Genomic DNA, 26,284 nt, shown 5'->3' with positions numbered 1-26,284 from the left:
AAAAAAAGTTGTCGCTGATCGAGATCTTCAAATAATTTAGGTGGGTCCGCAACATTGTTGATCCGCGCTGGCTCCGCCTGGATTTTTTGGAGACAAGAAAAACTTCGGGCTGGCAGCCAACTTCAACGAGCTCACCAATCTTAGTCTTTGCCGCTCGGTAGTTGATTTCTCACCGAATTTACAATGGCCAAGGCACGCGTCAAGAAGCGCACCCATCTCCGGGCGCAGAATGCCTCGGCAGCAGCAGCTGGCAAAGGCTCCGCGTCTTCAATGACCAAGGCCCCGAAGTCAATGGTCATTCGAGTTGGCGCTTCTCAAGTCGGGACTAGTGTTAGCCAGCTGGTTAAGGATGTTCGTCAGATGATGGAGCCTGATACCGCTGTGCGCTTGAAGGTATGCCGACAATTGTATTTTGCATTCGAATCATATCTAATAAATATCTCCAGGAACGCAAATCCAACCGACTTCGTGATTATACCGTAATGGCCGGCCCGCTCGGCGTCACCCATTTGATGCTCTTTTCCAAGTCCAAGACAGGCAACACAAACATGCGTCTCGCTGTCACTCCCCGAGGACCAACTCTCCACTTTCAAGTTGAGAACTACTCGCTCTGCAAGGATGTCGAGCGATCATTGAAGCGCCCACGTAGCGGTGGACAGGATCACAAGACTCCTCCGTTGCTCGTTATGAATAATTTCAACTCGCCCAATGCGACCGAGGACTCCAAAGTGCCGAAGCGTCTCGAAACCCTTACCACCACCATGTTCCAATCCCTCTTCCCTCCGATCAACCCCCAGGCCCAACCTCTTTCCTCTATCCGCCGCGTCATGCTTTTGAACAGAGAGCCCTCCGAGTCTGAAGATGACTCGTACGTCATCAGCCTACGACACTACGCTATCGCTACTAAGAAGACTGGCGTGTCAAAACGCATCCGCCGCTTGGATCCTAAGGAAATTCGCAACAGAGATAAGAAGAAGACTGCCGTGCCCAATCTTGGCAAGCTTGAAGATGCTGCTGACTATCTCCTCGACCCTTCTGCTGCCGGATATACATCAGCCAGTGAGACCGAGCTCGACACCGACGCTGAGGTGGAAGTCGCGGAGAGCACCACCCGTAAGATTCTCAACAAGCGAGAGGCGCAACGTCAGAGGGCTGGAGACAAGGCTGAGAAGGCTACTGCTACTCCCGGTGTTGAAAAGCGCGCGGTGAAGCTGGTTGAATTGGGTCCTCGCATGAAGCTCCGCTTGATGAAGGTCGAGGAAGGTGTCTGCGAGGGCAAGATCATGTGGCACCACTTTATCACCAAGTCTGCGCACGAGGTGAAGTCTCTTGACAAGAGCTGGGAGACTCGCCGCAAGGTGAAGGAGCAACGGAAGAAGCAGCAGAAGGAGAATATTGAAAAGAAGAAGGCGGCTAAGGCTCAGGCCAAGGCCAATGGGGAGGAAGTCGATGAGGAGGACGAAGATGAGGACATGGATGATGGTGAATGGCTCAGCGATTTTGATGACGAGGATGAGGATGGTGAGCCTGAAGAGGATTCAGACGATTCTATGGAAGAGTAAAGGGGTGGAAAGCATCTCTCTACGGGATCTGTGACCCTCATTTTATACCCACGAGTTTTATGGTGGTTCTGTACATTTACACGGCGTATGCGAATAAAAGTTTTAGAACAGGCATATTGGGACGCTTTTGTCTTTAATTCAGATGCTCGTTAGTATGACATGACTCGTGCGGATTCCATATCCTTAGTTTCGAACCCCCCAAAATAGCACCAAAGCATCTCATCAGTCATGCTTTAAAGGAAACCCGAGAGGTGTTGCCAAAACTATCTAGAAAGACGATTCAAAAGACATCCAGAAGAACCTTTCGAAGAGAGGAAGATGGAGCATTTCTGGATCATTTTTTTCTCCTGCCTCTAGATTCAGATTCAGACTCTGGAAATGCCAATGTATCTCTTGTGGCTTATTTCTTCAACTTCTCGTCAACAATTCGAGACACCATCTTCTCCAAGATTGCAAAGTCTCCTCCGGAAGTACCGGCAAAATATCCCTGGACACTCTTCTCGACGTATTTGCCCACAATGTCGATTTCAACATTGACCTCCTCGCCAGGTTTCTTGCCCGCCGTGACGACCTTCTCCTGCGTGTAGGCAATGAGCATGACCTCCCAGTATCCATCCTCCCCATCGACCACCTTTGTAACCGTCAAGCTGGCGCCATCCAGGGTAACGTAGCCCTTCTCAACGATGTAGCGCAGCACATCCTTATCCCGCGGCTGCAGCCGGAACACAAGCGAGTTGCCGTCGGGCGTCACGGACAAAATCTTCGCGACGGTATCGACATGGCCCTGCACGAAGTGACCTCCCATTCGTGTATCCGCTGAAACTGCACGCTCGAGGTTCACACTCGAGCCGGTCTGGAGGGATCCAAGGTTTGTGCGTCGCAGGGTCTCCGGTGCGACGCCCACCTTGAACCAGGTCTTGTCGAAGGCCGTGACGGTGAGGCAGGTTCCTGTGCAAGAAAGAACAGTCTTAGAAACATGGTTCTCCAGTGTCAAGCCGAGTGTATATAATAATATGTACCATTGACAGCAATACTGTCACCCAAGTGCGCATCAGTGAGAATCTCCTTGCAATCGGAGATGGTCAGCGACGTGCCCCCGCCCCCGCTCGACGAGGTATCGAGGGGCTCCAGGGCCGTGACAGCTAAACAAGAGGAAATAGTTAGTCTCGTCGCATTACTATCCAGCAAGGAAACAATCTCACTTCCGATCGTCTCAACCAAACCAGTAAACATTGTTGCGGGCGTGACTGTACTAATCTGCAAGGGAAAGACAAAAGTTGGGGTCGGTCGACCTCGGCTTCGGGGCCGAGCCCCGAGCGGTGCCGTCGGCGTTTTGGCGGAGTTTCGATCTATCCCAGTGCCCCATTTAACCTGCCAGGACCTCGCTGGGGGGTGGATTTGGTCTATTGTTCTCTTCGTTTTGCAAGTAGCCGGACATTTACTATTGAACAATGTCGGTTGCGCTTAGGTTAACCGTGTTTGCCCGGCGGTCGAGTCCCTCCTGCTCAAGCAATGGCTTGAGGCACATCTCGCCGCTGCGGAGGTACTCCAGCGCTCCTTCGGTGGTAGATGGGACATTACCTCTGGCGGGGATTCGAGTGCTTGATATGACGCGTGTTTTGGCCGGAGTGAGTTGATATACTGCTATTATTTCCATCACTATTTCCAGCGGGTATGCTGACGACATATTATAGCCTTACTGTACTCAGATTCTGGGTGACTTGGGGTATGTACCGCAATTGATGCTCATATAGGGCCTTGATGTTATCCAATTTATATTAGAGCGTGAGAACTGACATTGGAGAATGCAGTGCGGACGTTATTAAGGTCGAACATCCCGTACGCGGCGACGATACTCGCGCCTGGGGCCCTCCGTATGCGAAATACGAAGATGCCTCGAAGAAGGGTCCTGGCGAGAGTGCGTACTATCTGGCGGTACGTACATGTCTCGAATTGCACTGATCACTTACAGATGCTGACATGTTGCATAGGTCAATCGAAACAAAAAGTCCCTTGGACTTTCGTTCCAACACAAGTCAGGCGTTGAGATTCTTCACAAGCTCGCCAAGGAGTGTGACGTCCTCGTTGAGAACTACCTTCCAGGATCACTCAAGAAATACGGAATGGACTACGAGACTCTCCGGAAGATCAACCCCAAGTTGATATACGCCAGTATCACTGGCTATGGCCAGACAGGACCGTACAGTAACCGGGCTGGTTACGATGTCATGGTGGAGGCAGAGATGGGATTGATGCACATTACTGGATCGCGAGATGGCCCTCCCGTGAAAGTCGGCGTGGCAGTCACCGATCTGACTACCGGACTTTACACATCGAATGCAATTATGGCTGCGTTGCTTGCTCGAGTTCGGACTGGCAAGGGCCAACACATTGATGCTTGCTTAAGCGATTGCCAGGTCGCTACCCTGGCGAACCTGGCTAGCTCTGCTCTGATCAGTGGTCAGAAAGATTCGGGCCGCTGGGGCACTGCTCATCGTAAGTCAAAGGTTGAGGTGCTTATTACATTATTAGCAGAGACTAACAATCCTTTGTAGCCTCTATTGTACCATACCGGAGTTACAAGACCCTCGACGGTGACATTCTTTTCGGTGGCGGGAACGATCGACTCTTTGGTGTGCTTTGCGATCGCCTTGGGTTCCCCGAGTGGAAGACCGACGCTCGATTCGTCACGAATAGCGACCGTGTGAAACACCGGGCAGATATTGATGGCTTGATTGAGAATATCACACAGCAAAAATCCACCAAGGAATGGCTGGATATCTTCGAAGGCAGCGGCATGCCATATGCAGCGGTCAATGACATCCAGGGAACCTTGAACCACGAGCATGGTATGTTTGCCTAGTGCTATCCTTATTGACTTGCAGAATCGCTAATTCTCGTCATAGTCCTTGCAAGAGGCATGGTCACTGAAGTGGATCACCCTGCCTGCGGTCCCATTAAGCTGGTCAACACGCCCATCAAGTACTCCGAGGCCAAACCTGGTGTGCGCACACCACCACCGACCCTCGGTCAACACACTGACGAGATTCTGGGAAGTGTCCTCAATTATGAAGAGGAAGATATTGCCCGATTAAAGGAGGAGGGTGTGGTATCATGAAATCCATCAGTCTATATAAATGGGTGGGCTTCTTCTGGAGAGGGATGACCACTTGCCCTTGTAAATAGATCAATTCATCGAAATAACGAAAGGAATAAGGCGAACAGTCCCATCCAAATGAAGCTTTCCGTACCAGTACCTTAATTTGCAGGAATGGGTTTGATTTTTGATTTCGAGATCTCCCATGGTCTGCTGGTGTTGGAGGCCGTCACGTGAGGCTATACAGATCTTGGGTTGCCGCAATTACCAATTCCGAATGGGGCGTTTTCCAAGGCTTTCAAACCTCGTCGTGGGTGATTGCCTATTCCTTCAGCGCAGCAAGAGCAGAGGCAGACATGCTTCAAGGCTACTGCGGCTACCTAAACTTCACTGGTCGAACATAAATACCTCTGCTCTTCCTGGCTTCCCACCTCCTTCTTTTCAACCCTCTCAACCTCTTCGCTCATTCATCAAATTCCAACTACACCTCGATTCACAGAATGAAATCATCCATTGCGGATAAGGCCATCTCCAGCGCCGGCCTGGCTCCTCCCTCAAACCTCAAGAAAGAAGTTCCCCGAGATCGACCCCTCTCTGGGCTCCCGCCGGCACATATCAGCCCGATGGAGACGTCCCAGGACCATGACACTCGTACCAGCAGGACTGGGCGAGTCATCAAGGCCCCAACGGCGTTTACTCCATCACCAGCCGCTGTCACCTCCGGAAAGCGCAAGGGTGGTTCTCGGAAGAAAGAAGCAAATGTCGTCTGCATACACTGCAATCGGGGGCAAAGCCCGGCCACCAACGCCATCGTGTTCTGCGATGGATGCAACAATACATGGCATCAAAAATGCCATGATCCACCAATTGACAACAAAGTCATTCTCGTGAAGGACATGGAGTGGATCTGCCGCAAATGCAAGCCCCCACGTCGTCCATCAATGGCAAAGAGCAAGCCCGTCAAAGTCAAGAAGTCAGGTCGAACCCTGCACCCCCGATTGCAGGCAGGCCCTCCGCTTGAAGCCGGGGCGGATGGCTTTACGGCTGATGAGAGACGTGCATATCTCTCTAGTCTTTCTCATGCCCAGCTCGTTGAACTGCTCGTCAACATCTCCAGCAAAAATCCATCCGTGCCTATGTTCCCTACCAACATGACGGATCTACCGGCGTCACAATTCTTCTACAAGCCGAAACGCAATGAGATTGCGAAATCAGATAACGTGGAACATGCACTCACGCCGAGTTCTAATAAGAGAACTCGCGCCGAGGAAGATTCAGCTGACCCTGACTTCACCACCAATCCTCGCAAACGATCTCGCACTACCTCTATTCCGGCAAAATCGCCTCCCAAAAATCTCTCACCCGACACTGATACTGAGTCACTGAATCATCTCAATCCTCTCACTACTGCCACGCCAGAGTTGATCCCCCCATCCACTTCCACCGAACCCAAGATTGGACCCGGGACTCCTGCCAACCAGTCGCAGGGAGACCGCATCTCATTTCTCTCTCGCGACACCACACCCGAGGATGATAATCCGGATACGGAGGATGATTCGTTTGAAGATACCGTTGAGGACCATCGCTTGTACCCACGCGCCGGCAATGGTTTCTCGCCAGCTCTTGACCCCGAGGATCTCAAGATTCTCAACGAGAGCCCGGACTCTCATACTTTCAGCCATAGCATGTATGGCCCGGCGAAGAAGGCAAAAGAGTTGAATGTTCCTCCTCGTGTCTGGCAGAGTCACAGGTAGAAGAAACCTCTTGGGCACTTCAATTCCTCACAATATTGTGATCATGATCGTGGCTTGTGTCGAGCCTGTCCTTGTTCCGCCCGATCAGACTACCAATGACTAGTCAATGAAAGAATTGAATACACAAAAATGTCATAGACTAAGGACGTAGCTCATATCATCTCAAGAGTCGTAACTAGCTCCATACATAACTAGTTACATACTGTAGTCCATGCGTTCATCGACCCTATCTTATCGGCCCCACCTTTAAGCGCTTGCATCTCTGAACACCTTCAGGTTGTGACACCTCCACCTCCAATGCCAGTGACTAGGTATCGGATGACACTCTACAGCATAGCAATGCATTAAAAATACCCAGCAGCCATCATCGATTCGAGGGGACGAACTAGCATCAACAACACTGCGTGCGCATCTCTCGACCACACAGTCGCGTTCCGCCTGCATCACATCACCAAACACGACCCAGACACAACCCCCAAGCTCACCATGTCATCTCCACCAAAGATAACATCAAAAAGCACCCTCCCAACCTCCTCCCCCCGAAAACCATGGTCTCACCACCTCACCCTAGACACCCTGCTCCATGTCTTAAGAAACACCCTCCTCAGCCCATTCATCGCCTGGATCCTAGTCCTCTGCCTCCGCGCCCAAGTCACGCCCCCAACAGATCCAGCCTTCATAATTGCAGTCTCATATGCAACGATCCTGACATTACTGTTTGTTGCGCGGGTCGTCAATCATCGTGTCACGTATGGCATCCCGCGTACGGTGGATTCTGCGAATGAAGTTGTTTTGATTACGGGCGGTGCGAGTGGACTTGGACTGTTGGTTGCGCATATGTATGCTATGAAGGGGGCGAGTGTAGCGGTCTTGGATATAAGAGATATTGGCGTGAAGGAGCAGGATGAGGTGTTTGGGGAGGATGTGCAATATTTTAGGTGTGATGTTGGAGATCGGCGGGCGCTTGAGGATGTTAGAGCGAAGATTGAAGATGAGGTATGTCTACGTTTGGGTTACTTGGTGACATGTTTACATGATCGGGTTTTGAGTGATATCTGCTTTTTGGACCTATGATCGCTAATGTATGCTGCAGCTGGGCACCCCAACCATCATTATCAACTGTGCCGCGGCTCAAATCAACGGCCATCCACTTTTGGGCTTGCCAGCAGAAGCATTCGAGAAAACGGTGCGCACCAATTTGATGGCCGCGTTCCATCTCTACCAGGTTTTCTTGCCGGGTATTATCGCAGAAGCGGAGAATGGAGGCACCATCGTCACTGTCAGCTCGGTGCTGGGCCAATTGTCTCCAGCAGGGCTGTCAGACTATTCAGCGAGCAAGGCAGGACTGAGCGCACTACACCGAACAATGGAAGCTGAGTTCCGCAGCGATGAGCGGATAAAGATGTTGCTGGTGGAAACGGGGCAGATGGCGACACCGTTGTTTGATTGGGTCCGCACTCCAAGTCATTTCTTCGCTCCTGTTCTGGAGCCAGTCGAGGTCGCTCGTGAGATTGTGGCTGCTGTAGATAGCGGTCGTGGTGGCGTGCTCAGGTTACCCGCATTTGCAACACTCGTTAATTGGTATGCTGTGTTGCCAGGTGCGGTGCAACTCATAGCACGATATCTGAGTGGAATCGACAATGCCGTGTCTTCGAGCATTCAGGAACGTGATGGAGGGAGCGAGCACAGGTATCCACTCAGGTCCAACAAGAAAGCGAACTGAGTCATGGATAAAATGGACAGATGATACTGCTAATCCACATCATTTGTAAATATGAGATGAATCACCCACATCTGCCGGTCTTATGTATAGCCAGCTTGCCGAATTCCATGATGGGTATCTCAAGGGGCATGAATCAAGCAAACTGAACGTCGGCGGAGCCGCGGAGGAAGCAAACTATTGCTCGCGAGCCAGAATCATTTTCTCACGCTCACTCTTTCTTGACTTAAGGTTGGCCTTGGCAGTATGCTTCCGCATATTCTCCTCGCGCCTCTTGATCGCAGCAAGCTCCTCACGCTTGATCTCACCAGCCTTCTTAATAGGCTTGGGCAAGTGACGCTGGCGCTTGATGCGGCGGATCTCGGGCATATGCCCGTACCGCTTAATCAACGCTTGGTCATACTCCAACTTCGTTCTCTGGCGAGCGCTTTGAATTCCACTGCGATCGGAGGCATTGGCACGCCACAGACGAATATTCCCGTCATCGGATCCGGACAAGACGTACTTGCTGTCGGGAGTGAATTTGACGGAGAAGACACTACTCAAGATGTTAGTTACGACTCGGTAAATATTGGAATATATGGCAACATACCGTTGCATCCGCTTGGTGTGGTAAATATCGCGAGAGTGACCGTGGTTTCTCTTCCACAGGCGGACCGTGCGGTCGTAAGATGCAGTCACCAGATCCTCACCAGTGGGGCTGAACTCGACATCCATGACAGCGGCGACGTGATCCTTCAGAACGTTGAGAGCACGGTCCATCTTTCTCATATCGAATATGTAAGCATTGTGGTCTTCGTTGGCAACCGCAAAGTTAAAGGCCTCCATGGGATTCCAAGCAATAGCATTCGATGCCAAATTCAAGACAAGCTTCTGCACCGGCAACGAAGTGCGCAGGTCGTACATAATAATCGAGCGATCAATAGCGGTCGAACCAAGGATGGATGTCTCGGTCTGGTTGAAGGCAATCGAGGTGATAGTATCGACGCTAGTTGGCCAATGAAGAGTTTGTGAGGGTGTGGAGGAAGGTCGGGAAAGGTCGTAGATGGAGATCACCGACGAAGATGCCGCAAACGATGGAAGATTACGATGGTGCGTAACACCAGTGAAGGCACTGGAGCCAAGGTAACTTGCCATGGGAGGCGCTTCGGGAGTCGAGTTGTACGGGTCCCAGAGTTTGATAGTCTTGTCGCTTGCGCACGACAACAATTTCCGTTCGGGAGTCCAACAGAGACCTTTGACGATATTTTCGTGTCCTTGGGTGTTCCAAACTTCTTCACGGGTTGTCATATCCCACACCTTCACTACACCATCACCGCTACCACTTGCAAATCGTTCGAGCGAGCCAGGGTCCTTGGCCATACTGTAGACGCCGTCGACGTGACCATCACCCATCTGGCCCAAGAACGGAGCTGCAAACATGCGCTCCATCTTGACGGCATTGAGAGCACGAGTGTACTCACGGGCCCGCTCAAATGGGTGTTGGGCCGGGTCGAGATTCCGTGCCTGGCGGACAGTGGAGGATCCAGGCGCCTGCTGTGACGCCGTCGGGCGAGAGAGGGCTTTGATTTTCTATTATTTATTAAGAAAACATTCATTTTGACAAAACAATGGACTTCAAACTCACCATGTTGTGGATGTGCAGGGTACGTAAAAAAGCGAAGAAGGCGGCAACTCGAACTTTTTTTTCTGTTGACGGGCAGATTTGCTAAGCGGGCGGTGAGCGCCAGAGCTGCCAGCTCCAAGCTCCCCGATTCACGTCCGGCCGACCTAACGACCGCTCTGTCATCAATCACCTTCCACGCCTCTTTGTGTTCAAACGACCTCTTTCCCAATCACCAATCCATTCCTTATCACCTTTTGCTTTCAATCATGGCCGCCTCCTTGCAGGTCTCGCCACGGATACAGGAAGTCCGGGACCTGACCAAGCAGGACCCTTCCAAAGCCGCCAACACTTACCAGACAATCCTCTCTGAAGGCCCAGGGTCCACAGAGGCTTCATCGCGAGACTATGAGCAGGCATTGATTGGACTGGGAGAGTTGTATCGGGATGCAAAGAAGCCACAGGATATCGCAGACCTCATCAAGACCAGCCGAGACACCTTTTCGTCATTCGCCAAAGCGAAGACAGCCAAGCTAGGTACATCGAAACCATCGGATATATCAGTAGCCCTGCTAACAGTGACAATGTAGTCCGCCAACTTCTGGACCTCATCAGCGAAATCCCCAACACCCTCGACCTTCAGGTTGCCGTCATCCAATCATGCATAGAGTGGGCCATTGCCGAGCGGCGGTCATTCCTCCGACAGAACCTCCAAGCGCGCCTGGTAGCAATCTATATGCAGAAGCAAAGTTACTACGACGCTCTCACCCTCATCAACTCCTTGCTCCGTGAGCTGAAGCGTCTGGATGATAAACTCATGCTGGTGGAAGTGCAGCTGCTCGAGTCCCGGACCTACCATGCCCTTGGCAACCAGCCAAAAGGCCGAGCTGCCCTCACGGCAGCACGGACGTCTGCTGCTTCCGTCTACACACCCCCGAACTTGCAAGCTGGTTTGGACATGCAGAGTGGTATGCTGCACGCCGAGGACAAGGACTTCACTACCGCGTTCTCATACTTCATCGAGGCTCTGGAGGGGTATAACTCGCTCGATGAAGGAGAGCTGGCTACTGCAGCCCTGCAGTACATGCTGCTGTGCAAGATTATGTTGAACCTGGTCGATGATGTCACTCAGCTTTTGGGCTCCAAGCAGGCCCAGAAGTACGCCAGCCCCCGGTTGGAGGCTATGAAGGCAGTGGCGCGAGCTCATGCCAACCGCTCCCTGGAAGAATACGAGAAGGCACTCTCCGACTACCGGTACGAACTCGGCAGTGACACATTTATCCGCAATCACCTTCGCCGTCTCTACGATGCAATGCTTGAGCAAAACCTCATTAAGGTTATCGAGCCGTTCAGCCGTGTCGAACTGGATCACATTGCCAAAATGGTCGGCCTGGATACTCAGCAGGTAGAGCGAAAGCTGTCCCAGATGATCCTGGATAAGGTCATCATTGGTGTATTGGACCAGGGCTCGGGATGTCTGATTGTGTACGACGAGACGGAACGTGATCAGGCTTATGACGCTGCTCTGGACACGATCGAGAAGCTGAGTAATGTGGTGGAAGGACTGTATACTAACCAGGCATCGCTTCTGGAGTAGAGAGAAATGGAGCACGCAATGGATTCATGGCAATGCGATTATGTTGGGCACCATAGGAAATAATCAAAGACTATGCACGACTTTTGCATAAATAGGCTCTTTCTATCCCCTAGTTTTCTTTCAATTCGCAACTAGTCATTATTATGGTCATTAGTGGAGTTGAGATGACCTATGGTCACAATAATAATAGCCTTTAGCTGTGTTGTTCGCGACTTTCCAAATCGGGTTAGGCGGTGAGCGGCAAAAGAATCGCGACTTCTGGTCCATCTCAACTCGTCCTCATCCTCCTCCCCATCTCGCCGGGGCCCCTGCTTGATTGATTGCCAATGAACGCTCCAATGCAACCAAATTACGCCCGGGGCTATCCCCAGACTGCTGGGCGTTCCCCAGCCGCCTCCCGGCGACCTCCAGGACAAGGTTCGTCCCCTTTCCAACCTCCCCGTTCGCGCTTCTCTAACCCCGAGGTAGCTGGCGCGATGCCCGTTCCTATGCCCCAGCATGCGGTCAACCCCCAGTATATGGCTGCGCATCGCGCAATGCCCCAACCTAATGATGCGGCTCTGCGCCGCAGTCGCAAGCCGACCGACAAGAACATTCCCGAAGGCATCGAAGAGGTGGTCATCGGTGAGGGCGTCGAACAATACAAGAACCTTCGCGACTTGGAGAAGCGACTCGACGCCGCTATCGTGCGCAAGCGATTGGACATTCAAGACTCTATCAGCAAGACTGTGAAGAAGTACCGTACCCTTCGCATCTGGATTACCAACACCGTCGAGAATCAGCCGTGGCAAGGAGCCGGCACCAACCCCGGTTCTGGTCGGTACAAGGTGCGCATTGAGGGCCGGTTGCTGGACGACGATAATGATCCTACCGTTCCCGAGGATGAGGATGAGGGTGAAAAGAGTGATGCTATGGACCAGGACCAGGATGCGGCAGGTGGTTCGAAGAAGACAGAGTCAAAGAAGCCTTCTCAGAGGTTCTCGCATTTCTTCAAGACTGTCACTGTCGACTTCGATTCGCCACCCAGCAATGTTGCTGATGAAGTCAAGCCTGTCGCCTGGACCAAACCCCAGGCGCCCGCAAACGCGACGTCAGCACCAGCAAACGCCGAGTTCGATAGCATACAGTTCGCTCGCAGTTCTCAGGAAAATGTGAACGTTACCATCAGCCTGGTGCGAGATGAGACGCCCGAGCGATACAAGCTGAGCAAGGAACTTGCTGAGGTATTGGACGTTGAGGAAGAGACTCGGAGCGGAATCGTGCTCGGAATTTGGGACTACATTCGCGCCATGGAGCTGCAAGAAGACGAGGAGAAGCGACAAGTACGCTGTGACCATCGCCTACGCTCGGTATGTAACCTTGATCCCTGGAAATGCTCTCATGCTTTGAATGTTGGCCAACGATTGAGCTAACCAAATCACCCCAGATCTTCGGCCGTGACCAAATGTTTTTCCCGCAGATTCCAGAGAGCATTGGGCCCCACACCAGCCCTATGGATCCGATCAAGCTTCCTTATACTATCCGTGTCGATGAGGAATTCCACAAGGACCCCACTCCCACCATCTACGACATTCAGGTAGCGGTCGAAGACCCTCTGCGCCAAAAGATGATGGCTCTGACACAGAACCCCCAATACACAGCCGGCTTGCGCCAGATCGCCGCCATGGACGACCAAGTCGCGCTCATTGTCCAGGCTCTCACCCACTCCCGCGCACGCCACTCCTTCTACACTGCCCTGAGCAAGGATCCCGCTACCTTCCTGCGCCGCTGGGTCAACTCCCAGCGACGCGACCTTGAGACCATTCTTGGCGATGCCAACGGTGTGGGCGATGGCAGTGGACCTGAGTTCCGCCGTGGAGGTCCGGAGAGTGCCTGGGAGACCCCCGTGGCGAAGGAGGCAGTACGTTATATGCTGGCCAAGCCTGAGGCGGCAACACCTCGGTGATTGACTTGATGTCGGGGATTTTTTTGCCATGGCGGCTTTTTATGTACTTTGACTTTCTGATTGTGGCGCTCATGCGGTGTTTGGTCTGGTGTAGCTAGGGTATGTATGGTAGGGCTAATTATTCATTTTCAAAATTTCGATGTTCATGACACAGTCCTTCAATTTCCTTGACATTCCAATTTTCTAAAGTGTAACTTATTGATATAGTGTTGCTGTCGCTGGAAATGCCACTGGGCATGCCAGGCGTACATGAAGGCTGCACAGCCAAGATATGAAACTGCCTTGGCTGTTTGGAACTACAACAGACTTCGACAACCGGTAGCTTTGGATAGAAAGACTTGCCCACGGCCTACCCCGTCGTCAAGTTTTGTTTACAACCTTTGTCTATGCAGCCATCTGTCAAAATGTCCCTGATAGGCTGCAGATGGTGTCTGAGATACATGCGAGGAGGTTTAATCAATTTGTACACATTCAGCATGAATTCGAAGACCTATGTAAAATAGAGAAGAAACTCATGAAAAACCAACAGAAACCCCAAAACGCGGTGTCGCGTTCATGCACGTAACGAACAAAAGCAAGATCGCCATAAACTCGGCTCCTAGGCTGGTCCGATTTAAAGACAACGCAGAGAGCTAGTGATGAAATTTCTCCCCACTGTCTACCTCCTTTATACAGAAGCGTATGGATTATGACCGTTGTAGTGGTATCTTAGCAATCAACTCTGCCCGGCGCCGTCGCAACTCCTCGGGGAGAGTGGCATCGATGGCCGATGAGATTTGCTCAGCGGTCAGAGGCAGCTCGCCCCTCATGACTACACCCTCCTCCTCTTCCACCAGCTTCGCGGCAGCCTCGATGACAACCTCGCGTGCGAGATCCTCAATATTCGCGGGCTTCTCCTCAGCCCGCTTCTTTTCCTCGGCACCAGCAGGGGGGCCGCGGAAGCGCTTGAGGACAGTATCCACCATCTTCGAGAACCAGAAATAGTTCAGGAAGTTCAGGATCAGATTGGACACAACATACGTCAGGATCAACCAGGTGGGTACGCCGCCGGACGTGTAATCCTTAAAGCGGGCGATTTCGGCATTAGCGCGAGCACATGTCTCGTCGACACACATGGCGCCGTCCCGCAATTTGAAAACATTGGCATTGATATCCACGGGTGCCTCAAGGGGCGACGCCGAAGCCGCAGACCAGGTGTGCTGGAGTGCATACCACATGTCTTTGTAGACAACAATGGATTGCCAGGTTCCCCAGACCAGGCGACAGCAGAAGAAGACGGAGAGGAGCATCATGCCGTTGTACCACTGGGCGCGGCTGCCGGTCATGTTGACTTTGTCAAGGAACCAGTGGATATTGAGGAACGGGCTGGAGAGCTCATAGAGGATGAAGACAGGAGCATAGTAGTTGACAAAGGGTCTCTGTTTATGATTAGACAGACGGCCATGTAAAGGCTTCTTCGGGCCATTGAAATGCTAGAGGGGAATTGTATTCAACGTACAAAGCCAAGGCTAAACACCCAGAGCGCGCTGACAGCATGGAACAGCATCCCAATGCCAAACATCGAAAGATGTTGAGCGCTCACGATCAGGTCATAAATAAAGTATCCAACAGCCAGAGCCTGAATCAAGCCACAGGCACCGGTATATCCGAAGACACGCTCACCAGCTGTCATAGACCGGCGCTCGTCATCGACGAACATAATCCACAGTGCCATGACATTGATCAGCACACTTTGAATGAAGGAGACGACATGGATATCCCAGTTCAACTTGGTGCGGGCATTAAGCGCCGGGTATGAGCGGGGGAAAAGGATCGGCGACAACCACGGCGAGACCACCGAGTGGATGAACTGATAGAAGAGAAAGGCGCCGATCACTTCATGAATATGTTCGGTAAGTGTTGGACTGTTCAGCGCGAGGGCATAGGGCTCGATAAAAGTCCGCAGCCACTCGGGCGGGGCGCCTAGGGGGTCCAGCATAGTTGCTCTCAGCAGAGGCGCTGGAGGACCAGCTCTTATCGAACGTCGGGAGCTTGGTGTCGAGAAATGAGGTTTGGGATGGTGGTATCTAGGCCGGGGATACCAGGAATGAATCCTGGTGTACCATCCAGCAGTCGAGGACACTGGCAGACCTCTGGATTATACAAGAGACGACTCCAGACGCTGTCAAGTTTGAAGAAAAGGAATAAGCAGGAGCGGAGTGAAGCTCCGGAGCACGAGGCCTCGGCACGGCCTCAGGCAGCCAGATCCGTTGGGACATCACCTGACCACCTGCCTATCGTGGCAGGTGACCCGCTGCTCAATTAAGATCGCTCACACGACGACAAAGAACTATGTACGATGTAAGGACTATCCTACGTAGTAAATGGGGAAAGACTACTGACTACACCACAAGATCATTGAGCCATCAGAAGATAATAATGATTCATGACTAATCACAAAAGGAATTCATACAGCAGTTCATGCAAGCCCCATAGGAAAAAAAACAAACAAACACACAAGTGGTATATGAAACGAAGGAAAAACACATAAAACCCGAAACTCCAGATCGTCATGAAACAAAAGAAACTCACGCAGCACTGATAGCTGACTCGGTACCAAGTGCACTGTCACCAGCTGGTTCAAGCATCTTCAAGACTTCAGCCTCCATGACAGAAGCATTATCCGAAATTGGTCGGTTGGCATCATCCCGTGCTTCATATTCATCCTCCGTCTCGGGGTCTTTTGCCTCCTCGTCATTTTCATCATCGTCCTCCCGGGCAGTCATGGCGTCGTCGTCATCTGATTCTGACTCCCTGCCAGATACATAGCTCTGGTCGTCATCGGTGGTAGAGCTGGTGGCGGCATCCTCGTGTCCACTAACAGTGCTCATGTCAACGGTGCCGGTGCTCATGCCACTGGTTCGTCGATCTGTTGACACCACGCTCTCAGCGACACCGCTGCACATACTGTCGGTGCAAGTTTCGGCGTACGATGTCTTGCGATCGGTGGGGGCATAGCTCGACCGGCGCTCTGTACCAGCAGTGCTGTCTACCTCACTCTCGGGCTCGTCCTCCTCGTGGAAAGCCTCATTTTCCTTGTTGGCCATAGAGGTTCGGCTAGGCAAGGAGGTTTTCCGAAGGGCAAAGTTGGACTTGACCGAGTGGCTGCGCTTCAGACTGAAAATGCCGCTGTTCGCGCTGACCTGGCGATCGGCGATTCGATTGCCCGTCACATGGCTCAAGCTGAGAATGCGGCGCTCCTTGCCAATGTTTGGCTGAATTGGGGTAGGCCCGCCTTGGAGGCTTGTGGGCATTCGGCGCTTCAGAGCCATGCCAACTCCATTCCCGAGAAGGCTGCGGGCATCCTTGGAATCGCGGGCAGTGCTGGTGGTGCTCATTACACTGGGACTGCGGGCACGAGTTCGGGAAGACCGTGTGCTGCGGTTGCGCTTCAGGTTCATGGCGCTTATGCTACCAGAACGGCTGAGCAAGACCGAGCGGGCATGGTCGAGAACGCCCTCCAGGATGCGCTTCTCAAGGCCATCGGCACGCTCCTCCATCTGTTGCATCTCCTCATAACGAATTTCCAGGGCAGTCTCGAGACCGGAGACCTCCTTGCTAAGCTTGGTGTTCTGCTTGACAAGTTCATCCTTCTCAGTCTTGAGAGAGTGGATCATCTTCAGGAGTGAGTCCTTTTCCTCATGGAGTCCGACAATTTCGGCTTCAACCTGCTCACGCTGGGCGATCCGGCGCTCCAATGCAATGGCAGCATCCTCGGCTTCACGACGCTTGCGCTCAGTGTCCTCGGCAACAATGGCGGACTGAGCGGCAAACATCTCGTTCATCCGGCGGGCGTTCTCCATTATGTCCTTGTGCATCTCGTCAAGCTTCATCATCTGAGTGACAGAATGCTCTGGCTCCGATGCGGGGCGTTCGAGCAGGGCATCCAGTTTCTCATGAACAGAGTCACTCCCACTAGAGGCGTGGTCAAAGATTTGGTTGAGCTTCTCATAGATTTCTTCGTTGCCGGAGCCTCGGTCTAGCAGACGATCAAGCTTATTATGAAGTTGGTCGTTCTTCGAATGATCCAAAAGCGTAGTAAGGACCTCTTGGACTTGGTTGTTCTTAGCATGCTCCAAGAGGTCGTTAAGCTTGGTGTGAACGGGATCATCATCGAGGTCCCGAGACGACTCAGGCGGAGGCAAGGCAGGCAGCATAGTTGGGATGGCACTTGGGAGGGCAGACAGCTCCGACTTGACCTCCTCGCTAGACTTTTGAGAGTGATCGTAGTGCTGGTTAACAACATCCAGAATCTGCTGGACTGTCTCCAGAATCTGGGGGTGAAACTCAAGAAGCTTGCTCTCGACTCGCTCAGTAGCAGCGGCTGCCCGCTCGGTCTCACCTCGAGACTGCTCTTGCTGTGTCTTGACCTCATTCTGCATCTCCTCCATGCGGTTGTAAGACTCATCGACCTTCTCAAAGAGAGTCTTTGTGTCAACACCAATGCGCTCATAGGTCTCATTTACACTAGTCCCCATTGCACCAATGACAAGCTTGATTTCCTCGGCAAGACCCTTGGTGCTGGTAACGGCCTCTGAATGCGCCATATCACGCTCTTCGCACTCCGAGAACTTGGAATGGAAAGAAGCATGTGCATCTTCATACTTTGCCATGACCTCCCCAATCTTCTCGTCAATCTTGGCACTAAGCTCGACGATGATGGCAGCGCGTGTCTCGTCGTGCTTGACCATGGCGGCGGCATCGCGCTCCTCCTTGTCAAGCTTGCCGGCATCTTCTTCGCCGCGAGCACGTTCGAATTCTCGGTTAATGAGATCATTCAGCTCTTTGATGTTCTCAACAGTGCTGAAGTTCTCGGCAGTGATTGCAAGGCCCTCCAGGAGGGTCTTGAGCTCGGTCAGCCCCTCGGCACTACCATCTAGCTTGCTCTTAAGCTCGTCACCCAGTTCACCAACGACGAATTTGGCTTCCTCGATCTTCTCGGCAAGACCACCGTGCTCGACCTTGCGGGCCTCGAAACCTTGAGCAGTCATCTCGTTGTTGGCTTCCATTTTCTCGCGGAAGTCGGTAACGAGCGCAGACAGCTCCTGGATATCCTCCTTGGTCGGGAGTGTTTCCACATCAGGTAGCTTCAGCTCATCTACTTGAGTCTTGACTTCGAAGATCATGGCCTCTACAGTCTGGAGGTCAGACTTCATAAGTTTATCGGTATCAGCCTCCACGTCGGCCTCCTCGCCTTCTTTGGTCTTGCTCTTCAATTCATCTAGGGCAATCCAGACGTCCTTGATGAGGCCTTCTAGAGCACCAATCTCAGCCTTGGTAGGGGCATCAGCGTCGAAGCGAGTCGAAAGATCGGCGATATTGTCCTTGGCTTCGCGGATCATCGTCTCAAGGGTAGAGATATGCTGCGATGTGGCGATCTCGTCCGGAGAGGGGAAGACAATGTCATCAATCTGGGCCTTGGTGCTCATAAGGATTTCCTGGATGGCATCGGTATCCTCCTTGCGAGCTGCGGATTCATGCAACTCCCGGCTGGCACCCATGTCGCCTAGAGCGCCCATGGCAACCTGAACCTCCTGGACAGCCATTAGGACCTCATCGAGATGGCTTCGCTTGAGGGCATCTTCGTCTGGCTCAGCAGCGCGAGGGGTAGAATCGATAGACTCTACCTTGGTCTGAAGCTCGGCGATTAAAGTCTTCAAACTGTCGATATCGTTGCCGAAAGCAGCCTCTTTGGCAAGCATTAGCTCGCCACCCCGAGTGGTCTCGGCATCATCCATCTCCTTCTGAGACTGGCGAATGGAATCCATGTCAAGCTTCAGGTCCGCAAGGCCGTCTTTGATGGTGTCCAGGATCTCGGAGGTGTCAAAGTCAGTGGGCTTGTCCATGAGCTTCTTCAGATCGTCACGGATAGCATCCATGTTATCGTGGAATGCATCGAGCAGCTCGCTGGTAGCAGAGAATGTGCTTTCAGCACCATCTTTCCTGGACATGGTTTCCTCACGGAGGTTGTCGAAGTGCTCCCGAAGTGCGGCAATAATCTCGTCCTTGTCAGCTCCGGGCTCGGCACGAACAACACTCATGTCCATGCGCTCGCGCAAGTTCTCAAACTCGACTCGGATGGTGGTGAGAACTTCCTCATCTTTGCTCTTGGTCTTTTGCTGTTCGGAAACATCTCGGATAGCATCCAGGATCTCATCCTTGTCACTGGTCGCATTATCGCGGACAAGAAGAGTGCTGATTGTTCCACGCAAGTGCTGAAACTCCTTCTCCATGGCATCCAGAAGTTCTGTGGTATCAGGGTTTCCACGGGAGGCATTGCCCAGAGAGGCATCATTGATGGTTTTCTCCATGTCAGCTTGGAGCAAGCGGAATCCTTCCTTGACAGTGTCGATGATTTCATGTTTTCCTGAAACTTCAGACACCGTGGCAACATAGGACTCGATCTCTCGTCGAACAACTTCAAGGCCATCCTTGATAGCGTCAAGTACCTGTTCAGTGTCCCGGCCATTGGCGGCGGAGTACTGCTTGAATTCTTCCTTCATGCCATCAACGACGTCCTGAAGGCGAGTCATGACTTGGTCACCAACGTTCAGATTGACAGAACTGCTTGCATCTTGGAGACCAGCGCTGATGGCCTCCATGAGATCATCCTTGTTGAGTTCGATCTCGCGAGTCATAGTGTTGGCACTTTCGATACCATCAACCACAGCGTTGAACAATTCTTCACGAGTGATACTTGGCTGCTGCACCGCGGTGCTGAGGGCGGACTTTTGGGACTCTTGAGACTTCTCGAGCGCTTCGGAGACAGCCTCTACAATCTCCTCTCGGGAGAGGGATGGCTGGACACTGGGGATGAGAGCCGACTTCTCGGACTGCTGTGACATTTCAATACCGTCGGCGATGGCTGCCATGATCTCTTCACGTGAGATGCTGGCCTCTTGGGGTTTCTGTGACATCTCAATGCCGTCGGCAATAGCTGCCATGATTTCCTCACGGGAGATGGGTGAGGTGGTCCCGATACTCAGAGCCATGTGCTGTGTGCTAAATGCATCGTTCACAGCGTTCACAACGTCCGCGCGAGAGATACGTGGCTCTTCCATCCCCTTTGCGGTCGTAAAGTGCGCCTCCAAACCATCGGACACAGCGCTGACAATCTCATCCCGACCAAGGCCAGAGTCGTAGGAACCCCTGCTGAGCATGCTCTGTGTAGCCATTGATCCAGTAAGAGCATTAAGAATTTCGTCACGAATTTCATTGAGATGGTGAACGTGCTCCTCGTTCAGACCCCTCAAAGAGTGATCGGGGGCAACGCGCTCTGAGATAGCATGAATGATCTCGTCACGAATGGAGTGGAGATGGTGCATATGCTCTTCATCCAAGCTCCTGGAAGAAGTCTCGGGAGTCGCATGCTCTGCAATCGCATGGAGAATGTCTGCGCGTATGGAGTGGAGGTGTTGAATATCCTCCTCGTCTAGGCCTCTCGATGTCTCGGGAACAGCACGCTCTGCAATTGCCTGGAGAAGCTCTTCGCGCATAGAACTAAGATGCTGAACATGCTCCTCGTCCAGGGATCTGGACGTGGGCTCAGGCTTCTCGAGGCACTCGCGGATGGTGAGAATGATTTCATCTCTAGTAATCATCGGCGGGTGGTCGACTGGAGGAGGCACAAAGTTCTGAAGGCCCGTTTGGACGGCAGCCAGAACCTGCTCGTAGGTAACAGACTGTTCGTGCTTTGGCTGATAGTCCCTGAGACCTTCTGATAGACAGTCGAGGATCTCATCACGTTCAAGACCAAAGTTCTGGAGTTCGATCTCTGGCTTGTAGGTCTCCCATGCCTCGCGAACTGTCTCCAAAATATCCTCCTTCTCCATGACTGGACCATGGGGCTCGGCATGCTGAGGCTGAGGGATCTCAAACTCGTCGAGGGCCTTCTTCACTGCAGCGTAAATCTCTGCGCTGTTCATGGCTGCGCGAATCTGGGTCAAGTCGGTGGAGTGCTGTCGGCTTTCGTTGATTGTAGCAGCCAGTTGATCTCGAAGGTCGTGAAGACTGTCGTTGACCACGGCTGCGATCTCTTCGGGTGTCGCAGTTTGTGGCTGCTCTTGGGACTTGTCGTTCTCCTCGATAGCCTCCAACTTGCGTGCTATATCGCGACCCATACCCAGAACCTCGCCTCGCAACTCTCGGACCAGAGCCTTGACGCTGTTGGTCATACCACCGCTCTCCATGACGCTGTTTTTGACGCTCTGGAGCAGGGCCAGCATGTTCTCATTGCCAGCGATAGTCCTGTCGCCCTTCGGCACGTCGAGGGCCCGTACAGCGGCAGTTGGGTCCATGATAGATCCCGCCGAGGCGGATCTCGCAGCTTCGACATTGGAGTCATTCGCTAGAGCGGGTTCACGAGGTTTCAAGGAGCGCACCAAAGCGTTATTGGAAGGATCTTGTTTGGCGAGGTTGAGAATCTCTTCGAGCATTTTTGTAATCTTGGCATCGGCATCCTTGTGCGAAGCGGTCGTAGCTGGACGCGATTTGATCTCATCGACGAGTTCCAATAGCCGTTCCTCACCTTCCTTTGTAGCCATTTCGCGTAGCACTTTTTCGAGTAGAGCAATACTGGCTGAACCGTCGCTGATTGGTGCGGGTGAACCGCCAATATCACGATCGAAAGCAAAAGGATTAGGGCTCGGCATTCGAGGGACAGAGTAGCTTCTCTTGGAGGTGGGAGAACTATCCGGCTCACTGTGGTTAGGGGCGTCTCCAGGCTTCAACAGCGCACTGAGATCTAACCTTGTAAGATCACCATCCAGCATTCTACTCGTCAGATTGGACGAGAGATCTTTCAAACTCTTCCGAATATCTTCATCGCGCGCATTGGTTGCTGCTTTTAGACTGATAAGATCGGTGGCGTTGTCCTTGCTTCGGCGGCTCAGATTGGCCATCTCACGCTGCAAGTTGCTAGCAATATCAGTCAAGCTGCAAATTTGCGATGCAAGCGTATCCATGGTATGTCCTTGAGGCTCTGCCGCGGGACGGTCGGTGATCATCTTAGGAGGTTTCGAGGGTGAGGGAGGGTCGGATTCGGCCGGAAGTTGCATGTTCTGAATAGCCAACATGGTTGCGGAGGGAGGAGTACTTTCTCCAAGAATAGGTTTTGAAAGGTAGCGATTCGACAAGAAGCTGGGAAGTTCTCGGTCTGCGGTTTTTGGTCTGGAAGGATCGGAGGTCTTGCTCGTGTCTTGCGATTTGGCCGTCGGGTCGACAATGGTAGCACGAAGAGGTCGCTCTGGAGACCGATTCTCGAGGTAATTGAGGAATTCAGATCGAGCGTCAGCCTTGGTGTCTGAAGGCTGTAGCGACTGCATGCGCTTGTGATAGCCTTTGACGAGTGACCGCTCTGGGGATGAAGATTTGTTGGGCATCGGGTTGATTGTGTAGGTGCTGAGAGTAGTATCGCTCGACTTGTCTGCGAACTTGGCTGCAACAGCCTGGATACCGGGCGACACATTGGATCTGGTCGCAGGGCTCATGGAGCGAGGGTTCAATGGCAGCGGCGGAGGCGCACGCTCGGGATCTGAGCTGTCCCACCTGCGTTTACGGCGCTTTAGTGACAATCTTAAATTACTCACGAGAGGCATGATGTCTGATCAATCGAGGATCGAGAATCAAGGGTAATTATCAATAACATCGACATACATTGGAACAGAAAGTCGGCTGGACTCGGTGTGAATGCCTGGAAGCCGGACCAGTTCCCGATCGCGGGAAGAAGCGTCCCTTTCTTGGGACGGCATGATGTGGGTATGGTTCGTAAGTCGTAGAGGGAATCAAGGTGTCTCAAAGAGGTATTGACAATAATCAAGAACGGAATGTGCTGAGAGAATGCGTGCAGGGATGAAAACAAGGGTCGTCAAGGCATATCAACACCAGAGGTTCGCTAAGAGACGCAAGAAGGACGTTTGGGAAAAAAGACGGTGAAAGGCAGGTATCAATCGCCGGGAGATCTGCTTTTGATAACAGGAAGAGCGGAGGTGGAGCGAGGAACCACTACGCGGCCACCACATCATCAAGCCATTGAAGCGCCATAGCAACAAGCAACGAGGGGGCAACGGGGAAGTGCTCCGTCGTCATGTAAACAAACCGCTTTTCTGCCCAAAGTACCCACTTTGTGGTCTGAGGGCGGTGAGAGCTAACTAATGAGGTCATCCCGGATTATATCTTAATCCGAGTCCCCAGCATCCCAGTCCCAATGGAGAAATACTCCCAAAACAGACTAGTGGACACCAGTCGGTAAGAGACCCAATCACAGACCAGCACACAAATCACGCTTGCCCTGAACCCTCTGCCCGCCCAAGCGAAAAACCGAACACTTCGATCTCGACTGTTCCGCACCTCGACAAACCACCCGCCAAACCTCGCCGCCACCGGGACCTTCACAATGAAGTGTACGTATTCGATCTCTACGATTTCCTTGACCGATTCCATACTGACGAGAATGTCGCGACAGTCATGAAAGTTGGCCGTGTGGCCATCATTACCCGTGGCCGCTTCGCCGGTAAGAAGGTACGACAAATCCGACTCTTTCCCTATTCCCCGAGCACCAGAGACCAGATATTGGCAAGGAAATGCGAATGCATGAGAACAAGAAAAATAGGAGGGAAATATCTGTTGAACGAGGAAGAAGTCGAGACCTGGACAAAAGAATCTTCAAATGGAAACTGGAAAATTCGAGATTTGGATGAAACTTTGGCTGACCAGCGCATTTGTCTCGACTTTTCAGGTCGTCATTGTCCAGCCCAACGACACTGGCTCCAAGGCGCACCCCTTCCCCTACGCCATCGTCGCCGGTATCGAGCGCTACCCCCTCAAGGTCACCCGCCGCATGGGTAAGAAGCTCGTCGACCGCCGCAGCCGCATCAAGCCCTTCATCAAGGTCGTCAACTACAACCACCTGATGCCCACCCGCTACACCCTGGAGCTCGAGGGCCTCAAGGGTGTTGTCTCCAACGACACCTTCAAGGAGGTTTCCCAGCGCGAGGACGCCAAGAAGACCGTCAAGAAGGCTCTGGAGGACCGCTACACCTCCGGCAAGAACCGCTGGTTCTTCACTGCTCTGCGTACGTTTCCAGTCCACCTGGTCGAACTGAGTCGACTTGCTGTACCACTCGACTTGATTCGATGTTGTCAATGCGATATCCACATTTTACTAACATTTGACATGCAGGTTTCTAAACGGTTTTACTCGGGCGTTTTGTCGTTTTGAGCGCGCAGGGGCCTAGGGGATGGCGAGGGGAAAAAAGCATCGAGCACATTCGGTCCCTGCAACGGATTGGAAGACATATACCATAGCTGGAAACAGAATCGGGAATGTATCGATGAACTCCAGTTTGCACGGCGGCGCCGCAAAGAACTGGCGTCCGTCTAAATGAAATGGAAAACATGAACAATTACTTTTTTTTCATCTGCTTCAAATTGATTCTCCAGTGCATGCTACCTAGCCTAACTTACACATACACCGTTATACCCGCCAACCTGCGCTTTCCGACTCCTCTTTTCGGCTGCAAGATTCGCACTCGCTTTTTCTTTGCTTCGGTTCGCATCTCGTTCCAGATGCATCGGGTGGGCCTTGATCTATCTTCCTTGTGCGCCAACAACCACCAACAATCAGTACACCTCCCCACCCGTCGTCGTAGATCAACGTCAAAATTAGATTCAAGTTAAGAATGCCCAGGTGACCCGTGGCTTCACACCCATGTGATCGTATCAGAAATCTTATCTCAACTACATCGAGCGTATGTACTCCGTACCGAATTTACGGTTTCCAACTGGCCCCCGGGTCCCACGTCGTCGGCCCTTTCCCAACATCGCATGTGAAATAGCTCGCCCCCCCAAACACAGGACAACGCGATTATCATGAGCTTCCGCGGTTGATAATTGACAGCGGCGACTATGCAGCACGGGTTACAGCCGAGATGTGAAGTTTTCAGGAAAGCATTGCGAGGCGATCTGCCACTTGCAGAGGTCCTCTTGTCTTCTGATAGGACCATCGGTTTAGAGAATTGGGCAAGGGTGGCTTTGATCTACCATTGATATGGACTATTTGAGCAGGTGGTATTTCACGCCATGGCTGATAATATCTACTGTGTTCGGAGTATCCATAGAAATTTCACGATCAACTGAAGCTGAAGACTTTTTACAAAGTACAAGAGTGCAAAACACTCCTCGGAGTGGCGCAACTCGCCACAGCGGCTATATCGAGAAGGGATTGTCGGTTATAAGAGGCTAACATACAACTTACAGTAGTCACAAAAAGTACGATGGCTAGGCGAATGATAATGCCAAACGAGAACGAGCACCCATGTCGAAACTATGCACACCTAGAAAAAGAACCAAACTATTCCGAGGGCATAAAAAACCTGAGACGTGCATAAACGAATCTCGCCATGTTACCCTCAAATACTCAAACCCGACTACTCTAGCACCTAATGCAAAACATCCCATCCCACTCACCGTCCACTCGGGCTCGGGCCCACGCTATTTTTGTTTGCGACTACTAGCCTACTGCACCCGGTACTCCGTCCATGGCCACTCTTTCCCCTCGCGGCTTGCCACCCAGATCAGCCATTCCATTGCCCACTCTCGATTAGCAACGCAATCATTTTAGTGGGAAGTTTCAGTTTCATAATTCGGTAGCCTCCGTGCTACTGTAAGTACAGTAGACTTACAGGAGCACTTATCGTCGCTCATCTGGACGAATAAGACACTGGACTGGCCCTGCGAATCAGTCGACAGAATCGATGAGAGACATGTGCTTGCACAGGGATTTCCAGAACAGTCGAGTCCAGCGCCATACTTGCCGTGCTTCGTGTTCCCGTTCTTTTTACGAGTATCGAGTATCGACAGGAGCTACAGTATTAGCATTTCTGTCATTCTCTGAGGCAATGCCATCGACTAATCCAGGAAGAAGCACGACATGACACCCGTTTTTGGTACCTTTGCTCCTATAGAATGT

At 52.2% G+C, this 26,284-nt stretch overlaps 11 protein-coding genes across 11 annotated transcripts; 7 read left to right on the top strand and 4 right to left on the bottom strand.

Annotated features, from left to right (window-relative positions):
- Positions 1-183: 183 nt before the first annotated feature.
- N7458_007859 (Brix domain-containing protein) lies at positions 184-1,562 on the top strand (the record flags this gene model as incomplete). Its single annotated transcript, XM_056911241.1, has 2 exons — positions 184-393; positions 447-1,562. 2 exons carry the CDS (start codon positions 184-186, stop codon positions 1,560-1,562), a joined length of 1,326 nt encoding a protein of 441 aa, XP_056764067.1.
- A 57-nt stretch (positions 1,563-1,619) lies between these two features.
- N7458_007858 (riboflavin synthase) lies at positions 1,620-2,795 on the bottom strand (the record flags this gene model as incomplete). Its single annotated transcript, XM_056911240.1, has 4 exons — positions 1,620-1,630; positions 2,037-2,510; positions 2,582-2,704; positions 2,765-2,795. 4 exons carry the CDS (start codon positions 2,793-2,795, stop codon positions 1,620-1,622), a joined length of 639 nt encoding a protein of 212 aa, XP_056764066.1.
- A 218-nt stretch (positions 2,796-3,013) lies between these two features.
- N7458_007857 (CaiB/BaiF CoA transferase family protein) lies at positions 3,014-4,680 on the top strand (the record flags this gene model as incomplete). The annotated part of the gene is made up of 6 exons (XM_056911239.1): positions 3,014-3,190; positions 3,257-3,288; positions 3,374-3,497; positions 3,554-4,058; positions 4,118-4,411; positions 4,469-4,680. 6 exons carry the CDS (start codon positions 3,014-3,016, stop codon positions 4,678-4,680), a joined length of 1,344 nt encoding a protein of 447 aa, XP_056764065.1.
- A 479-nt stretch (positions 4,681-5,159) lies between these two features.
- Positions 5,160-6,413, top strand: N7458_007856 (phf1/phf2 family PHD finger domain-containing protein; the record flags this gene model as incomplete). The annotated part of the gene is made up of 1 exon (XM_056911238.1): positions 5,160-6,413. The coding sequence occupies one exon, from the start codon at positions 5,160-5,162 to the stop codon at positions 6,411-6,413; it is 1,254 nt and encodes a 417-aa protein (XP_056764064.1).
- A 486-nt stretch (positions 6,414-6,899) lies between these two features.
- N7458_007855 (uncharacterized protein) lies at positions 6,900-8,136 on the top strand (the record flags this gene model as incomplete). Its single annotated transcript, XM_056911237.1, has 2 exons — positions 6,900-7,409; positions 7,507-8,136. The coding sequence occupies 2 exons, from the start codon at positions 6,900-6,902 to the stop codon at positions 8,134-8,136; spliced, it is 1,140 nt and encodes a 379-aa protein (XP_056764063.1).
- Positions 8,137-8,310: 174 nt separating this feature from the next.
- N7458_007854 (rRNA-processing protein SOF1) lies at positions 8,311-9,763 on the bottom strand (the record flags this gene model as incomplete). Its single annotated transcript, XM_056911236.1, has 3 exons — positions 8,311-8,671; positions 8,726-9,705; positions 9,761-9,763. The coding sequence occupies 3 exons, from the start codon at positions 9,761-9,763 to the stop codon at positions 8,311-8,313; spliced, it is 1,344 nt and encodes a 447-aa protein (XP_056764062.1).
- Positions 9,764-10,005: 242 nt separating this feature from the next.
- On the top strand, positions 10,006-11,333 carry N7458_007853 (proteasome regulatory particle lid subunit RPN6; the record flags this gene model as incomplete). The annotated part of the gene is made up of 2 exons (XM_056911235.1): positions 10,006-10,273; positions 10,327-11,333. The coding sequence occupies 2 exons, from the start codon at positions 10,006-10,008 to the stop codon at positions 11,331-11,333; spliced, it is 1,275 nt and encodes a 424-aa protein (XP_056764061.1).
- A 326-nt stretch (positions 11,334-11,659) lies between these two features.
- N7458_007852 (SWIB/MDM2 domain-containing protein) lies at positions 11,660-13,278 on the top strand (the record flags this gene model as incomplete). Its single annotated transcript, XM_056911234.1, has 3 exons — positions 11,660-11,750; positions 11,802-12,682; positions 12,760-13,278. 3 exons carry the CDS (start codon positions 11,660-11,662, stop codon positions 13,276-13,278), a joined length of 1,491 nt encoding a protein of 496 aa, XP_056764060.1.
- Positions 13,279-13,964: 686 nt separating this feature from the next.
- N7458_007851 (TLC domain-containing protein) lies at positions 13,965-15,256 on the bottom strand (the record flags this gene model as incomplete). Its single annotated transcript, XM_056911233.1, has 2 exons — positions 13,965-14,696; positions 14,777-15,256. The coding sequence occupies 2 exons, from the start codon at positions 15,254-15,256 to the stop codon at positions 13,965-13,967; spliced, it is 1,212 nt and encodes a 403-aa protein (XP_056764059.1).
- A 589-nt stretch (positions 15,257-15,845) lies between these two features.
- Positions 15,846-23,066, bottom strand: N7458_007850 (uncharacterized protein; the record flags this gene model as incomplete). Its single annotated transcript, XM_056911232.1, has 2 exons — positions 15,846-22,863; positions 22,972-23,066. 2 exons carry the CDS (start codon positions 23,064-23,066, stop codon positions 15,846-15,848), a joined length of 7,113 nt encoding a protein of 2,370 aa, XP_056764058.1.
- A 455-nt stretch (positions 23,067-23,521) lies between these two features.
- N7458_007849 (60S ribosomal eL27 domain-containing protein) lies at positions 23,522-24,739 on the top strand (the record flags this gene model as incomplete). Its single annotated transcript, XM_056911231.1, has 5 exons — positions 23,522-23,562; positions 23,587-23,717; positions 23,780-23,835; positions 24,053-24,389; positions 24,497-24,739. 5 exons carry the CDS (start codon positions 23,522-23,524, stop codon positions 24,502-24,504), a joined length of 573 nt encoding a protein of 190 aa, XP_056764057.1. The 3' UTR covers positions 24,505-24,739.
- Between the last annotated feature and the right edge of the window lie 1,545 nt (positions 24,740-26,284).

This window comes from Penicillium daleae, assembly GCF_028827525.1.
Source record: "Penicillium daleae strain IBT 16125 chromosome Unknown utg000007l_segment0_segment0, whole genome shotgun sequence".
In the NCBI taxonomy this organism is placed as follows: Eukaryota; Fungi; Ascomycota; class Eurotiomycetes; order Eurotiales; family Aspergillaceae; genus Penicillium; species Penicillium daleae.
This window is presented reverse-complemented; position numbering and strand designations above follow the sequence as displayed.